General features: G+C 43.3%; 1 protein-coding gene across 2 annotated transcripts in view; it reads right to left on the minus strand.

The window, feature by feature from the left end:
* The window catches only part of rc3h1b (ring finger and CCCH-type domains 1b), a 35,000-nt gene that overhangs the window by 4,395 nt on the left and 11,892 nt on the right, over window positions 1-18,713 (minus strand). The window contains exons 11-19 of one of the 2 annotated variants that reach the window (XM_063218764.1): window positions 15,912-16,063; window positions 14,941-15,374; window positions 14,645-14,800; window positions 14,037-14,186; window positions 11,441-11,660; window positions 3,072-3,165; window positions 2,710-2,806; window positions 479-643; window positions 105-199 (exon numbers count right to left, since the gene is read on the minus strand). In XM_063218764.1, the coding sequence (XP_063074834.1) occupies window positions 105-199; window positions 479-643; window positions 2,710-2,806; window positions 3,072-3,165; window positions 11,441-11,660; window positions 14,037-14,186; window positions 14,645-14,800; window positions 14,941-15,374; window positions 15,912-16,063 (1,563 nt within the window). Of the gene's footprint in view, window positions 1-104; window positions 200-478; window positions 644-2,709; window positions 2,807-3,071; window positions 3,166-11,440; window positions 11,661-14,036; window positions 14,187-14,584; window positions 14,801-14,940; window positions 15,375-15,911; window positions 16,064-18,713 lie in introns of both variants that reach the window. The other variant, XM_063218763.1, reaches the window with a different exon arrangement.

An 18,713-nucleotide genomic window follows, 5' to 3' on the forward strand; every position in this document is an offset into this window, starting at 1 on the left:
ATCAAAATGTAAAAAAAAAAAAAAAAAAAACACTGATTAAACTATTCCATCAATCCAAATGAACCATTCAAGGCCCGTCTGAGTCTTACTTGTGGCATACTCACCCCAAAGCAATGGTCAACTCTTCCAGCTGGGCCTTGTGGTCTGGCTGGCCGTTCTCACTGGCTTTCAGCTTATACTCGTGGGCCACCTGACTCTCCTGAGAGGACCACACAGTTAGAACCAGGCCATTCACATTCACAGCTGGAGTTTGCTTTAGTAGCTTATCAACACTCATTGAATGAACTGAAAATGGTTTTCATTACACTTTGCCTTTGTGGGACATAAGACATTTTATCTACTGTACTCTCAGAGCTAAGCAAATAAGCAAGCCAAGAAAATGCATAAAAATAATTGAGTTGCCCCAATATACAAATATTGTGGGAGGAGGTGAAACTGGTAGGTGTGCATGTTAAGGAGCTTCATGCCGCGTGCCTACCATGGCCATCTCTCGGGTCCTCTTGCCAATCTCCCGCTCCACATGGTGGAGCTCCAGACTGAGCTGCTCGCTGGACACGGCGTCCCCCGCGGCCCACTTGGCGGCCGACGGCTGGCCAGCCAGGGCGCTCGCCTCCCTCTGCAGCAGCAGCGAGTTGCTGGCAGCCTGCGGTGAAGGAAGCAGACAAGACAACACAGTTAACCCATTTTAGCCTGATGACTCGTATGTGTTGTTTGACCCTTGGTGCCTGGAGCAACATATACACTGCATTCAGGCTCTTGAGATTTCAGCTTTTTAAATAAAAATGTGGGTATGTTACAGCTGAATTAACACATTCTAATGCAAGATGCGGGTCTTAGGGTTTTCAATGGAACGTATCCCATGTTTTTAGAGTCTGAGATATGTAGGTTTTTATTAGCCTGAGTATCATCCTCCGTAGTGACCGCGCTGGCTCAATACTTTCGCTTGCTGACCACGGAGTCTGACCCTGCAGCCACCCCCGGCAGTTGGAATTCAGATATTCGTTCAGTATCTGAATAGCCAATAGGCTCGCTGATAGTCTAAGCCCCTCCCCAAGCCCTCTTACATATTCAACTGAAATACAACAACTTGATGATGGCGATGTGATGTCTGTAACCAGGACATTTGATAGTGCTTGGTGTAAACTGGGACATTGCCGTCCGCCAAGACCTTTGACGGGCTTTCGGCACTGACACTGCGCAGCTCTTGGGCAGTCACACTGGGCGTTTCTCTTCTGTTCACTTTAATGGTTTTAGTTGACAGTTAATATCTTCATAACAAGGTTGGAACAAGCGCAGCCCCATTTCAGTGTTACTTTTTTTGCTGTCACACTCGACGCATATACACAGACACAAACTGGGAAGGAGAGAGGGTGGGGGCTGCTCCGTGGGCTGTGCATTTGGCGCATATTAAACAACGCAACTAGTAGTTTCCCAATAAAATTTGAATCATAATGCCGTGGATCCAATACTATAATATCATATAATATTGTCCTTAAGTCTGAGCGATGCATTGATTATTTGTTTAGGGTACGTTTTCTGCCAGCTAAATGCAAGGGGGAAGGGGGCTATATTAGCAAACAAGACGATTGCACAGTTAGCCTGCTAATTTTAAATATGATCACCTGGAGCTAATAGCCTTCACATGGCTTAATCCATCCCTGTTATCAGTCCGCTTGAGGTTTTTGCTTCGGGAAAGTGAAAAAAATGAGGTCCTAATTAATCTTCAGATGGTGTCGGACCCTGACGGTGCCATAGGCACACGTTGTATGTCTCCCTGAAATCGTAGGTTTTTGACGGACCTCGACAAGTTCTACACTCCTTAGTTACCGTTGCTGAGCTCGGATTGGTTGGCGGCCGTTTGTGGGAGGGGTTTTGCGAAAGGCTAATTCCCTCATTAAGTGAGATAATTTCCAACTGCCGGGGGTGGCTGCAGGGTCAGACTCCGTGGTCAGCAAGCGAAAGTATTGAGCCAGCGCGGTCACTACGGAGGATGATACTCAGGCTAGGTTTTTATAGGCTGAGGGCAACTTTCCCAACAAGGGCTTAGGCATTCAGCAGGCGTTTTTTGCAGGTGCTTTAGGCATCAATGGGTTAAGTAACAGGAACTGGACTTTAGAACTTTAGCCTGGTCCGTACCATCCCATAATCCTACCATTTCATTTCGTATTCATGGTCTGGAGGTTGTTTGATCTGACGCAATTGTAGGAAGCGGGAAGTTTGCACTCAGTTCTGGTTTGAAAAGATTAGACAGCTCTCACCCAATCGCCGACAGTTACTCAACAACAACATAGCACAGGCGTTAACGTCATCGTCACGAGCACCCTTCCCCTTTCGCCCCCACCAACCTGTCTCTTTGCTTGTTGGCTGTTTTCTAGGGAGGGATGGCCAGCCAGATCCTACCGCTCAACATCGCTCCACAGAAAACAGTAATCAGACCAAGTACAGAGCCAATCTTTTGGCAGAAGTACGTAGGATGGCGCGCGAGGCTACTGGAACTTGCACATGGACCTAAGACCCACTTCTGTAGCAGTATACCATGACAGCTATGGTTTTAGTCTTATGGGCTAGATTGCTAGACAAGACTAAACTAGATTGACTAGATTCTCATTACAGATCATAGGCTGTAAATAAATATCTGTGGTATCAAACTCAGCATGTGTGGGAGGTAAGTGTAGGGAGTTGAAACGAGTGTTTAAAAACCACACACACCTCCATGCCACGGGCCTGTGTCTGCTGACTGATCTGCTGATTGACTTGCTGCAGCTCCATCTTCAGCTGCTCTCGGTCAGAGGGAGGCATGGGCAGCCTGGATCATGTGGTGGAGGAGACAGCACAGGTTAGTTAGTCAGTCAAAGGCACATCAGCTCTCCTGTGATTACTTGTCAGGAGCAAACCATCACATTTTTTTTTTTTTTTGCTTTTGGTTTCACAATAGCAAGACAACTACTAATACATGTTTTCAACAAAGAAAATGCATACAACATTAATGTTGCTAACTATCACACACAACCATTTTGCACATCAAGCACTAAGATATGCCTTTGATAAATTACAAGCCAAAGGACACTGACCGCTCGCTGAAGTGTCCCTGAGGAGCAGCCATGTTCTGGTGTGGAGGGTAGGAGGCCCCTCCCCAGGCAGCGTGATTTCCATAGGAGTACTCCGCTGTGGACCAGCACACCACATTAGATATCAAGAAAAGCACAAGAGAACAGACCCCCACACTAAACAAAAGTCCGACAGGCGGCCGTCTATGCACTGCCGCCTTGTGGACACAGGAGGGCATAACAATTTCAAGTATGCATTTTCGACAGACAGACAGACAGACCGACAGACGGACATACTCTCTTACAAAGATACTAGGACGCATCTAAAAAGTCAAATACACAGTAGCATGACACGAGAACATGATGTATGAACAAAAACAAAAAAAATGTTTCAAAAGGTACAACAGAAAAGCCATCATTATTATAGTTGAAAAACAAATTCAAAACAAAATCATTTAATTTTCTTTTGAGTTGAGGGTCATAGAGCAACATATATTAATGTTCTGCTGGGGTGGGAGTTCATGACAAAGCCTGCGCAAACTGTGAATCCAATGCAGTGAAATGTGAACTTCAGGGGTTCTGACATGGACCTCAATATCCACTTTTACATTACACAGTGCCAGGTTCACAGTGCCTCATATGCATGAAAGGTCGACGGAACTTGTTTGGTACGGTTTTACATTGGCAAGGTTCTCCATCTGGGCCATAGGTAGTGATCAGTCGCTGGGAGTGGAAACGAGAATACGGCCATCTTTTGCCTCTTTTTCACTGCCGTTTTTCTGGTAGGCATACAGCTCGAAACAGCGCGACTCGGCCGGCACTTTTTACTTTTCAAATAGGCACGACACAGCTTAATCGTAATGCAAAAAGGGACGGCCGAGTCGCTCTGTAGGCCTACCAGAAAACCATCAGTGGAAAAGAGGCATCTGTGTCTTGCGCAAACAGGCCATGGTTCATAATTGAATTAATAACACTGTTAATAACACAGGCCTCACCTAAACAATATCAACTTAATACATGAACTAAGGGTAGGGCAGGGCAAGTCGTGAATTGTATTGGATGTTGACAGACTGGACTGTTGATTGTGCAAGTAACTGCATTGCCTCCGTCTAGCCAAAGTGCAAAGCTCGCAAACAAGGAAGCAAATGAATAGAAATGCCATGTTCCAAAAACTACTTTCAGGGAGCTGTTCATCCTTATTTTGCTTGCTTTGACCAGACAAGCGTGCACACTCCCCCTCTAGCGTGCCTGTGCAACTGAGGTGTTCCTGTGTAGTCCATTCACCTCGGGCCGCCACAGCACGATGCCGCTAAGCTAGAGGACCAGTCCTATAACTCAACGCTACCTATACTGTATGAGGCTTTGGGAGGGAGGTTGGGAGGGTGGTTTCCACTCCACACTCTGTTAGTTGGCCTCCATTACAACCGTGAAATCTAATTTAAGTATTCCACTCGCGATACGCCATTATCTTGCCTGCATGTTCTCACTGGCACTGTCAATATTCGCATTGTTCGAGCTGTTTTTGCTCTTCTGGGGCTGTGTGTAACATCCCTCAATACAGCGTGAGCTATCTAAACAACTTCTCAAGCCCTCGCAATTTTATGCTTTGTTGTCATAGTTATTAAAAACACAAGTCGCTTTTAGAAGGTCATCGATGCTCGCGAATACTTGAATGGCACAGAGATATGAACGGCATTCTCCTTACCACGTACAGGCTTAACGCATTTTGGCCACTCTCGGCAGCATGTTTATGTGGATTTGCAGATGGTGTGAACTAGCCTTTTCCTGGTGAACCAGTAGCCTGTAAGTAACAGGCTACTGGCACACTGCCCTTTCACGCGTCTCCGCAGGCAGGGTTTAGTCAAAAGATGCTTGCACGCGGTTGGAGCAACCTCATATGAATGACATGACACTTCGACCACTCACGTTGAAGCTTTGTGCCGTAGGACGTGTCGTCACGTAAGCGCCGCTAGGTCCGGAACCAAAACAGAACAACGTCCTTTAGAAAATCAACTTGAGGTATTTTGGATAACACTGCTGAAATTGCTGCTTCCATCCCGACGCATGATAACTCCTCGCACGCCGCCATTACTGTTGTGATTCAGGGAGGGGGCGGGCACAGCCGAACTACCCAGGGGGAGGGTGTTGCGTTCGATAAACGTCATACCCACTGAAATCCCTCCCTACGATCCTGATTCGTCGAGCTGCCCCGTTTATTTCGTAAACGGAGGAGGAGAGCGAATCACAGGTGCACCAGATAGTACATGAGCCAGAGGCCAAATTTTCACATATTGGTATCACCTGGGGTGGCAAAGTCTATCAATGTTTTTTGTAATCCTCCATGCCTGAGGGACATTATTTGGTATGATAGCCCTCTGGAAGTGGTAGCTTTCTTATATTTTTACTCACTTTTATAATGACACCCAGTGCATTTTGCAATACATGCCTGTATATGAATGTAGGCGTATGCAAGTGTCTGTGATGATGGTATATGTTTTTATTGATGTTACATCACATGTAGACACCTTAGGGATTTTAAAAATATACAGGTTTGATGGATAATGTACTTTCCTATGAATTATATAAGTCAAAATGTATCCGTCATACACTTTTTCAGCAATATAATGCAAGGTTAGATTGATGCAGAAGCCTGTAGGAGGGTGGGTCAAATCCCAATGATTGCTATATCATATCTGTAGGGTGTGGGCATTCAGAAAATATATGGGTTTGCTAGTTTAATGTAAATTATACACCTATTTAGGCCAAAAACCCATAACTGTCCAATGGATTTCAATGGAAATCAATGCATTTCAATGTAATGCAAAGCACATTACATAACTAAGATATAGTGGAATGTAGGAAGTTGTGAGATGCCTCAATGCACATTATATCACATCTACAGTGTATAGACCTAAGACAATATATAATATGGATTGGATAGCTTACTACAAATAACCCATTTTAGACCCACAACTCAAGGCCGTCAATGCATTTAAAAGTATGAAATCTTTAGGACTTTGCAGAGCTTATGTAGGGATAGAGGAAGTTAGGAAGTGTTTAAATGCACATTATGAACCTTTGGAAAATATATGGATTAGATTGCTAAATGCACATAATTCAGGTACTTTAGATGACCATTGAAATGCATTGCAAATGCAAATTCTGCAATTACATTGTAGAACTAAGGTAGAGGAGTGTAGGAAGTTGGGAGATATCACAACACAAATGTCACATCCAGTGGATCTTTAGAAAGCCTACATACATTCTGTTAAATAATCTTTTTTTCAGTCAGTGGGCCAGGACACATTTAGCCTATATTTCTAATAAATTAAAGTGAGGGTAGGCATGTGCTGGAGATGCATGCTAAGATGTCCTAAAATGGGCCAGAGTGCTATCAATACAAACTTGATAACGCTTACTTCTTTACATGAAATGAGATTTTCTTTTGGCAATTTTGTTTTGTTGAACCTCGAACCCATAAGCACTGGTAGTATTGGGTCACCCATGAAGTGAAAAACTGTTGCCTGGTCTCCTTTTATGATATAGCCTACTTGCAGTTATGGAAAAAGTTTCTGACACCGTGTGGATGACTAGTTGATGGGCATGTGGATGTTATTTTCAGAAAGTACTATTCAATGGCTGACCAGGCATATTAGATCTTGATAGAGACCATAGTGTCTTGGTTGCAAAAATGGCTCAACTTGAGTCTACAGGAGGTGGACACTCAAGTGTTTGAAAACAAGATTAATTAGAACAAGGCAAGAGGTCATGAGGATACGTAACTCTCAGAATGGCATTTGCAAAAGAAGAAATGAGAATTTAATGACACAATGACTGTTCAATGAAAAGAAAGCAAATAGTGCATTCAGAATCCTTCACACATAACATGGCAATTGCACCTATGGTATGTTGTTTTAACAAATTATAATGTGTGTGAATTATAATTTTCAAAATCTCCATCACTATTATCATAATCAGCCAGGTTGGGCTATTATATCTAGTCTTCCAAAAACCCAGTCATGAAGAGATTCAGTGTTTGCGCTATAGCTGTATAGAAAACATGGTGAATGATAAATGATGAAGTTGAATTTAGGAGCTGTTTGCCATTTGTTGGGCCCTGTGGCTTTTCCCCCATCCAATCAGCATCATTGGTGATTGCTGGTTGCTGGCGCAACAAATTGGAGAATGATAGGGGTAAGTTTCATGAACAGTTTCAATTTCTGAGTAATGAGTTGATTTTAGAACACATGACACTAAGGGCCTCTGGCTCAGTTCCTCTGGCTTTTGAGGGTGTCTTTGAACTTCATACTGTAAACCCTTACTGGGAAGTGACAGGGTGATCATACCTGTGCTTTTGGTGGCTGTGAGACCCTTGCTTCCCACATCCCTCAGACGTTTTGGTGATGTATATTGCCACAAACCTTCTGCATCTAACTTCTTCAATGCAGACTTCAATTTCCCGGCTGCGATGTACCTTTCTATGGTACAATGTACTAAATAATGAGCTGGTTGTCTGAGGGCATGTGGGGGCAATCTTCAAAGGAAATGGCTGTATGAATAGGAAACTGAAGGATACACCAATATCTCCAGCCTTCTTGGGAGCTGATGCTGCCTCATTCCCATCGCAGGTCTCCAATTACACTAAATAACCACAAGTGATGCCTTTTCCCTCACCACTGATCTCACAATACAGTATGTCTGAATTCAGTGTCATCTGTAGCCATGCCTTGGTGCACTGCAAGTTGTGAGATTGGTAATGGACATCTTGAAACTTCAAGCCACATCTTGATGTAAGCTGAAAGTCCTCTTTCCAGTTCCTGTTCAAATGGGCACTTTCTTAAATGGGGAGGCACATCACTCGGAGAAGGTCATGGGGTATGGCGCCAAAGACATCAGCAAGATCCAGGAAGATGACATGGAGGTTCTTTTTTCCAGCTTTGTTGTTTGGATTTAATGTCAGGTCATGCTGTGTGTTACCCAGACATGCCGCCCTTTGAACAGTATCAATGTGCATGATTGGCCAGCCTTTGTGAAATAACACTGAAAAAGAGATTACTTTCCAAGATAGAGATCAGGACCCCACCTGCTCTACACATGCAGTCAATGATTTCAATTCACTTTGTGTGCTTCACTCTACTATTGGACTCAGAGGCAACAATCAATGTACTAGCCACCAAAAGCACATGTACTAGTTTCCCTTGAATATCTTTTCTATCAAATCCCTGTGAGATTCCTTCTTCCCTCCAGCATGTTTGTGGAGTTATAGTCCCGCTGGTTGGTGTTCTCACAAGTCTGTAGTATAGTTATTGTTCATCATGTACTTACTCATTCTCAAACATCTAGTCACAACACGTATGAAATTAAACAGGACTCACCTGATGCCATTTCTGTCTGTATCATGATGTACCTAGTCTTATCTGTCTTTGACACTACAGCAGTCAACACACCCAACATACCCAGCAAGTCAGATTGTACGGTATGTTTAAAAAAAGACACATTTTCAGAAAAAGTAATGATCTAGTTTAGTTCCAGACAAAATGAAAATACTGTTATGCAGGATCTCCATGTACTGTTCTTGAAACTGATGTGTGTGCAATTGCAATCGCATCTTCCATTTTTCTCCGTTACACTTTAGTCCTACCTTCATTCTGTAATATAGCCTAGTTTGATTTGATTTTCAATGGCTAGATGAGTTTTGAGTCTAAAATAACTCTACTGCATATCAAGCCCATTTGTTTTTCCAAGGTGCAGTACAGTAGCTATATAATGTGCATTGAGAGATCTGTCAACTTGTATTGAGCTATACCTTAGTTCTGTAATGCACTTTGCATTACCTGGAAGTGCTTTGATTGTCAATGGACGGCTATGAGGTTTGGGTCTAAATAACTCTGTAATGTGTATCAAACTGTCTAATCCAGGGGTGCCCAACCTATTCCAACTCGGGGTCCCCTTGAAATGTTCATACTTCTTCAGGGCTCATCACTGACTGAATAAATAAAACAAAACATACACTACAAACAAATATGATTTGATTTTTAGAAAATGATTTCAAGTCTCACTTGGAATACAGTAAGGGCCAACCAGTGGGCCCAGGCCTAAAGTTCGAGAATTATTGATCTAGTCCATATACTTTCTAAAGGTCTACATACTCTAGATGTGATATAATATGCATTGGGACAACTCACAATTTCCTACATTAATCTACAACACATTTCTGTAATATACTTTGCATTACATTGCAATGCATGGGTTTTCATTCAAATCCATTGGACAATTGAGTTCTAGGCCTAAAATAGCAGCATACCTTATATTAGGCGATCAAACCCATGTTTTTTTCTGAAAGCACACACTCTCCAGATATGATATAGCAAACGTTGCAATCCAACCTATCCACCTGGGGTCTCCCAACTTCCTCTATCCGTAGTTCTGCAAAGTACTTTGTACTTTGAAATGCATTGATTTTTAATGGACGGCCATGAGGTGTGGGTATAAAATAACTGTGTAATTTCTATTAAGCTATCCAATCCATTTATTTTCCAAGGTCTACACAGTCCAGATGTGATATAATGTGCATTGTGACATCTCCCAACTTCCTACATTCCTCTATACCATAGTTATGTAATGTGTTTGGGATTACAATGAAATGCATTGATTTCCATTGAAATCCATTAGACAGTTATGGGTTTTTGGCCTAAATAGGTGTATAATTTATATTAAACTAGCAAACCCATATATTTTCTGAAAGCCCACACTCTACAGATATGATATAGCAAGTATTAGGATTTGACCCACCCTCCTACAGGCTTCTGCATCAATCTAACCTTGCATTATATTGCTGAAAAAGTGTATGACGGATATATTTTGACTTATATAATTCATAGGACAGCACATTATCCATCAAAACTGTATATTTTTAAAATCCCTAAGGTGTCTACATGTGATGTAACATCAATGAAAATATATCCCATCATCACAGACACTTGCATACGCCTACATCCATATATAGGCATGTATTGCGAAATGCACTGGGTGTCATTATAAAAGTGAGTAAAAATATAAGAAAGCTACCACTTCCAGAGGGCTATCATACCAAATAATGTCCCTCAGGCATGGAGGATTACAAAAAACATTGATAGACTTTGCCACCCCAGGTGATACCAACTTCTGCTCCGGCCCATGGACTAAGAAGGTTTGTGTAGCCCAGCCCCCTGGGCGTCAACACATAGCTTCTGGTTCACCAGGAAAAACTAGCCTAGCCTAGCACCAGCAACCTACAGAATTACAAGGACTGCTTGGAATATCAAAACAGAGTCTCTATGTCACAAATCCGAGAGTGTTGCTTTAAGACTGAATTTACATCCTCTTACACAAGTGATTCCATCCTTTTTTCCAGCGGTTGTTGCATACCACTTTAATAATCATACAAATACAGCTAGAAACCCTTTCTCCAAAATAAGCAGCAGAAATCCCCCATTGTCTGGCCCTGGCATTCAAAACACCCATCTGTCCTCTAAACAAACTCAAAAAACGCCACATCCCATTCACATCCATCAGGGAGATGTCTTTCCCACTGACATTCTTTGCCCATCGATTAGTATAGCAGTTGCACTTCAATGTTATTCACTTCCAACTTCCTTTTGACAGTTTCTCAGCCATCTTTAAAGGGACACTGCAGGAAATGGTCCAAAAAGGTACTGCAACTATGCTGCTCGTTGAAACTGGGCTGCCTATTGCCAAATTTGATCTTTACATGAAAGTTTACCAAGTAATAAACACATATTTTCTAGTATGGTCCAAGTCCAAGTACAAATGGCTATTTTTGGACATTCAAAATGGCGAACCATGGAGAAGATCCCCCTTTTCATGTATGAAAAGTGCAATTTTTCCAGTCATAATGAATGCTTGGAATTTGATGCTGGTGGTAAGTATTCATGAAAAAGGTAACATTAGTGAATGGGCAGCATGAATTCTGGAAATAAACAACTAAAAATGTCACACAGTGTCCCTTTAAATATAACAACAGCATCATATTGAGACACTGTTGTCTCCCTCTGTCCACAAGGACAAAAAAAATGTTGCAGTGCTGCATAAGGTGCCCATCCAGAACAGAAGTTGTGCACTTCTTCTCCATGTATACTTGTAGTGTGTGGGCTGTGTGTGAACAGATTTTTGTTTGCAGTCAAAATACACATAAATTAACGTGTTCTGGCTAATTTTAGCTCCCGATCCTCCTAATGTTAGCTCCCAATCTCCTAATGCTGGAACAATCAGTTTTTCCCAAAAATTGCTTCAAACAATAGCGGATCAATTCTGTGGTGTAGAACAGAAAGCGAATGTTAACAACACCAATCAGAATCAGGAGTGGCTTTACATTTTAAAAATCTCAGCTATACCTGCAGTGGTCATGTGCTTGGGTCCCGTGCCTTGTGAGGATGCCATGGCTTGCACGGGGCCGGTGGTCTGGTATCCTGTTTTGGAGGTGCGGGAGATGGCGCCGAAGCGGGACACGGTGGGCAAGGAGCCGAAGGGGATGATGGGATCATCGTCTTTGGCTTCAGCCGAACGCCGCTGGGCTTCCAGAGGAGGCTCCCGCAGAGTTTTCCCCTCCACGCTCTGTGCCATCGGACATGACAAGAGGAGATTTTAGTCACTCTCACATCTTTAATCAGGCTAAGCCAAAACCAAAAGGGCAACACTGCCCACTTACCGATGAACTGCAAAACTTTATATCAAGCAATTTTCCTTTTTTTTTTTAAATGTATTTTTATGGGCTTCTTCCGATAGGACAGTGAAGAGCAACAGGAAGTCGTGGAGAAAGAGACAGGGTAGGGATGGCAAATGACCCAGGCCGGATTCAAACCCTTGGCATGTAAGCCCAAATGTGGGGGGCTTATATATCAAGCAATTTTCATCTAAAATTGAAATTAAGCCATGATGCAGGGCTTTTTCTGAACGGGGAAATAGGGGCGCTCCACCCTCATACCTCCGTGGGTGCACCCTCATACTTTTATTTTTATATATATATATACAGTGCCCTCCATAATTATTGGCACCCCTGGTTGAGATGTGTTAAAAGCCTTAAAATAAATTCAGTGTTTATTGCAGAAGAATACTGTCACACTGAAAATTGTAGGAAAATGTAGCCTTCAACTCAAATGAATTATAAGAAAATAAAAAAATCCCTGACTAAAAAATAATTATTTTTCATTAAATCACCTGTTCCACAATTATTGGCACCCTTAACAATTCCCAGGAAATAAATATAATTGAAGCATTTCTGTCATTTCTACAGTAGTTTACAAAGTTTACCAGAGTATGTAGGAACATTTAATTAGTAATTCATCACTTCCTGTTTCCCTGGGGTATAAATATGACGTGACACCGAGGCCATTTCTCTTATCCACTCTTAAACATGGGAAAGACAAAGGAACACAGCATACAAGTGAGGCAGATGTGCGTCGACCTTCACAGGTCAGGCAGAGGCTACAAGAAGATTGCCACTCAACTGCAGCTGCCCATATCCACTGTGAGAGGAATAATTAAGAAGTTCAAAACAACTGGAACAGTGGTAAACAAGCCTGGACGAGGACCCAAGTTTATTTTGCCACCACGCACAGTGAGGAGGATGGTAAGAGAAATCAAAAGATCTCCAAAGCTCACTGTTACAGAATTACAACAAATGGTAGCATCCTGGGGTCACAAAGTCTCCAAATCAACCATCAGGCGCTGTCTACACGCCAACAAGCTGTTTGGGAGGCATGCACGGAGAAAACCTTTCCTCACTCACAATCATAAACGCAAGCGTCTGGAGTTCGCCAAGCGGTATTGGGGCTTCAACTGGGACCGTGTGCTTTGGTCAGATGAGACCAAGATTGAGCTTTTTGGCAACAAACACTCTAAGTGGGTCTGGCGTACCACGAAAGATGCGCATGCTGAAAAGCACCTCATACCCACTGTGAAGTATGGGGGTGGGTCAGTGATGCTGTGGGGCTGTTTCGCTTCCAAAGGCCCTGGGAACCTTGTTAGGGTGCATGGCATCATGCATGCTTTGAAATACCAGGACATTTTAAATCAAAATATGTTGCCCTCTGCCCGAAAGCTGAAGCTGGGTCGTCACTGGGTCTTTCAGCAAGACAATGACCCTAAACATATGGCCAAATCTACACAGAAATGGTTCACCAGACACAAAATCAAGCTCCTCCCATGGCCATCTCAGTCCCCTGACCTCAACCCCATTGAGAACCTGTGGGGTGAGCTGAAGAGGAGAGTACAGAGGAGAGGACCCAGGTCTCTGGATGATTTAGAGAGATTCTGCAAAGAGGAATGGCTGAAGATCCCTCTTTCTGTCTTTTCCCATCTTGTGAAACATTATAGGAGAAGATTAGGTGCTGTTTTGTTGGCAAAAGGGGGTTGTACAAAATATTAACACCAGGGGTGCTAATAATTGTGACACACATTATTTGATGTCAAATAATTATTTCTTTATGTGGGATTTTTTCCCCACTGAATAAATGCACTTGTATTGAAGGTTGGATTTTTCTCTTTTTTTCCATTAAGGTCCCATATTATTTAGAAAAAAAATAAAATAATTGGAAGCTAAAAAACACATCTCAACCAGGGGTGCCAATAATTATGGAGGGCACTGTATTTGAGCGCCCCTAATAAATTTCTCATTCATGGGGGGGAACACCCCCCTTCACCCCCTGTAACCTGCCATGATGCTCCCTCATGCCAAAAAATCCTAGAAAAAGTCCTGATGATGGCATGAGCACTCCGCCTGTTCTCAAAAGATCCTGCACTCATCTATCTATCTATCTATCTATCTATCTATCTATCTATCTATCTATCTATCTATCTATCTATCTATCTATCTATCTATCCATCTATCTATCCATCTATCTATCCATCTATCATATCACTTTCACTGTACTGGTTAATGTAAAAGTAAACAACATCTTGACTCTGGACCAATTTTGCGTGGGTACTCACCATCATCTCAACAGGGCCCATGAGGTCTTTCGTTTTGGGGTCCTTGGTGCCGATGTAAGATCCTATGGTATCGCAAGACCAGGGTGAATATTGACCTGGATAGTCTTGCTCACGCCCCTTTCCAAAGGGTTTGGAGCTTTCCTCAAGGTACTGCGGAGACAATAAAACAGTTCATCAATGTCTGTGTCCAGCATTATGGATGTACTTAATGAATGAAAAGTGCACTATTAGGGTTTCCAGGCTGACCAGAACGGAGCCGGTGCCCGCACCAGTTGCGTTTGGCACTAAAGTGCTCATCTGCGAACCGCCCACCTTCATACAGGGCTCAGAACTATTTCCGCACGTGACTGTGTTACTCGGATGAACCTGCTGCCGGCCATGTTTTGTGAAAAAACAAGTATTTTGCGGTTCGCGAATGCTAAGATATGTGGCGTGAACACGACGGCTGGTTCGCGATTTGGTGCAGGAACGAGCACCGGCACGGTTTTCAGTCGGCCTGAATGCACCTTATGTGAACTTTGGGGGTTGGGTGATGATGATTTGTATACCGTCTGCTTTTCCCTTCTTCTGCCTCCTTCCCCCGCAAGGACAGGACGCATGACACTCACCTCCTGTGGGTAGTCATTGGGGAAAGAGTGGGGAAGGGTGGGGGAGGCCGCGAAGGGCGGGGGCGAGATGACCTTCCTCTCCTCCAGCTGAGCCATGATCTCCTTGCGCCTGCGGTGCAGGTAGTCCAGGCTGTGTTGGGAGCGGCTGTAAGGATCCTGCACAACAACACAGACCTGTGGTCAAAAACTCTGCTCTCCCAAAAAACAGACGCATGGACCAAGGAAGTGTCCCAACAAAACAAGAGCAAAAAGCTTTTAAGGTACATTAACAGTAATCAAGAGCCGTCCGTCCTTACCCTTACATATTGCCGCATCTGACCATGATGGGGTCCAGGAGGAGGATAGCCCTCAGGTGGATATCTCTCCCGGGCGTCGGGATGGTAGAGGGAGCCGGGCGCGCCCCCCTGGGGAGGAGGCATGCCTGCAGGGGGACCGTCCACAGGCACCGGGCTCATCCTCACCATCTCATCTCGCGGAGGAGCAAAGGGCTGGGGTGGCGGGTGCCCTGGGTAAGGGGTGTGGCGACGGCTGTCGTAGTGGGGTGGGGGTGGGAACCCATGAGTGCTTACTTGGGAGAAGGCAGGTCCAGAGTGGGGCGGAGGGTAAGGCCGTTCGGGAACGTAGTTACTGTAAGAATCCTGGTAGGTGGGTACTGTAGAGTCATTTGGTGGTGGTGGGTTTCGGATATACCGTGGTGTCATATACGGAGGTTGGTAGGGGTAGGGGTTACCTGTATAACAAGAGCAAAGAAATAAAATCAAACAAAACTGCAAATGGAAAGGCAATAGTCTCATTAAAGCACACAAGACTCTTTTTGATTTCCTAAGCTTCTGGTTGGAGATCATACACTGCATCATCTTCAAAGTAAACATAGATGTCCATTGTCCACTGTGAAATATCAACTTAATTTAGGCTTTATTTAATAGGTATTGAAGGGCTGCTGGATTTAGACCCCAATAGTCCATAACCATATCACAGACATGTCTAAAGCCTTGAAATTATGGTCAGACTTAGCTCCAGTTGTGGCTGTTGATAAGGTCTGCCAAATACTCCAAACGCACAGTGCTGGTAAAGTTGAAAAGGCTCCTTAACTTTACCAGCAGTGTGCCTTTGGAATCTTTGGCAGATCTTATCAACAGCCACAACTGGAGCTAAGTCTGACCATAATTTTGAGCAACTTTATTTCCTTGAGGCAAAGTGCTCCTGCTTTGCACTCCTCCATGATCAGCATTCCTTAGTGAACAGTTGATTTTTTTAGCCACCTCACCTGGCTGGTACTGGGGCTGGTCATACTGGGAGCCTGATGGTGGCGCTCGGGTGTCCTGGTAGAAGACCTCGGTCTGCTGCTGGGGGTACATCTGTGGAGGCCTGGGCACCATGGGCATCTGCTTGGGCATCGGGAGGTGCTCTGACGCCACCCTGTGGGTATGCAGTGAATAAAACAGGTCAAGGCTAATGTATCATGCAGTACCGTAAATGTATACTATTGTAACTCCAGCACTCCACATTCCTCTGATGTGATATATGAGGTTCCACATTCCTCTCATGTGATATATGAGGGTTTTTTAATCTATGCCTTGATGTTGTAATCTTTGCAATGTGGAGCCATGGAATCTTTTTTCTCCTCATCCTTACCCAATGTTGTTTCACACTTAGCATGTACTTCACTGTACTTTATTTTTACACCATGTAGTGTAATGTACTGTACTGTACTGTACTGTTTTTGGGGCGCCACACATGGTGGCAGCCGTTACCTTAAATTTCCCTCTGGGATCAATAAACAGATGTCTAAGTGATACAATTAACAAGATTGGGAAGGAAATTGACAAGGGATGTTTGTGTGAACCGAGAGCCCACAGTAGCATGGGCAATGACAGGACCACAGGAGGTCAACGCATCTGGCTCTTGGGCATCACAAGGGTGATGAATCTAATGACTTCAACAGACAGATAAGAGCCAATGGAGTTGACGAGGACAATGGAAAATTACAGGAAACTTAATGGATTTGGTCATATTGACCTGAACAATAGATTGTTGAGTAGTGGTTTGCTATCAGGTCACATCAGTATTTGTAGAGCTCTGCTAATGGTTTAATCATGTAAATATTAATTTGACCATTCATTAGTTACATGTATTAGACAAATAAAACTGATATATTTGAGAATTTGACAGCATACTCTCAAGGAGCAATGTGTAGTTAGGTGCCTAGGAGCCATGGAGTACAATAGGCAGTGGAAGGGTGGGATTGGAAACCACATCCCTGTGATCCACAGTCCAACCCCAACATGACACCATGTCTGCTACAGCAAAGGTTCCACCGAGATGTTAACACTGGATCAATTCCAAATGGCAATGCAGTAAAATGCAGACCTAAATTGAACTAAAACAAATCTAAACAAGCACACAAGCCAAGGCCAACTTAAATGGACTGGAGACCAAATGATGTGCCTCCAGCTTTTTTTCTGTAGTAACACCATTTTGGCCAACTCCAGCTTTTTTCTGTAGCAACACCATTTTGGCCCAAGTCTGTTGCACAAGGAGATTCAACAAATAACCCCCCAAAAAGAAACAGTCCTATCCTTGAAAGAGGTTCATCACTAGCTAGTTGACAGTTGACTGTACCTTGAGCCTCAATCTTGTGCAGTAACTAGTGGATAGATGCAAATTGCGTTCCACTGCAAAACAGTCCATTTAACCCATTTTAGCCTGATGACTCGTATATGCTGTTTGACCTTTGGTGCCTGGAGACACATAAAGCTGCATTTGGGCTCTTGAGGTTTTAGCTTTTTTTAATAAAAAATGTGTGTATGTAACACCTGAATGAACAGATTGTAGTGCAAGATGAGGGTCTTGGGGTGTAAATGCAACTTATTTCACGTTCTATTGTGCAACAGAGACTAAGATATTTAGTTTTTTGTAGGCTGAGGGCAACTTTCCCAACAAGGGCTTAGGCATTCGGCAGGCCTTTTTTGCAGGTGCTTTAGACATCAATGGATTAAAGCAGTCCTCTTTAGGACTGTCATTTCTATGATATTCCCCAGATAAAAGTTCCTCATATTTCAATTAGAGACTCTAACTAAAGACCAACAACAGTACCATAGATATATGAATATATATTTTGTTATAATAATCAAACTGATACAACCGGTTTGTGGTTTATCAGTAATAATACAGTAGCACTATGTTATGAACAATATCAAAGGAGTTTGGTTCTAGCTGCATGAGCTTACATTACATTACATTACACTTAGCTGACGCTTTCATTTTTTTTAATTCAAAGCGACTTAGTTATTATTTTTCAGGGTATTGGTTACATTCCCTGGAGCAATGTGGGGTTAGGTGCCTTGCTCAAGGGCACTTCGGCCATGGTTGGAGATGTAGGGAGAGGTCAGGGGGGATTCGAACTTGCAACCCCTAGATTGAAAGACCAACTCTCTAACCACTAGGCCACGGCTGCCCACGCAGCATGCTAAACTTAAGAGCAATGTTTTTGCTGAGAAAACATAAAATGAGCTGAGCCTCCTCTGAAAAAGATGGCTTATCTTCACATTATCTAAAAGTGACCAAACCTCTGGCAGCAGCGTATACTGTGCACATCAAGCACCCACACATACAGCTCTAGCCTCAACAAAGCAGTCAACTGCCATTCAATGCGTGGTGCACTGCACACACGCGTGCTCGTCTAAAGTCCTTTAAAAGCGGCCTGCAAAACCAATGTAATGCATAAATTCGCCCACACAACATTCCCAGCAAAAAAAAAAATCAGAACAGAGCACCGGTTCAGGCCTTCAAGATGTTTTAAGCCACAATACTGGATTCGTACACAAGCTAACTGCCAGGCAGACATGTTCTAGGATCCCACTAGCAGCACTAGAGGACAGGAGAAGCCAACTAAAGATACTGCATAACAAAGACAACCCAGAGAATTGATGGCACAGACTAGGAATGCTTAGAATTAAGATAACCGCATGGCCGCAGACACCATCAAAAACATAACTGAAGCATAATAGTTGAAGATTAATTATGGCCAAAAGACAGTCCAAGCCTTAACAACCCTCAATTGAGAAGC

Source organism: Engraulis encrasicolus, chromosome 16 (assembly GCF_034702125.1).
Source record: "Engraulis encrasicolus isolate BLACKSEA-1 chromosome 16, IST_EnEncr_1.0, whole genome shotgun sequence".
Lineage (NCBI taxonomy): Eukaryota > Metazoa > Chordata > Actinopteri > Clupeiformes > Engraulidae > Engraulis > Engraulis encrasicolus.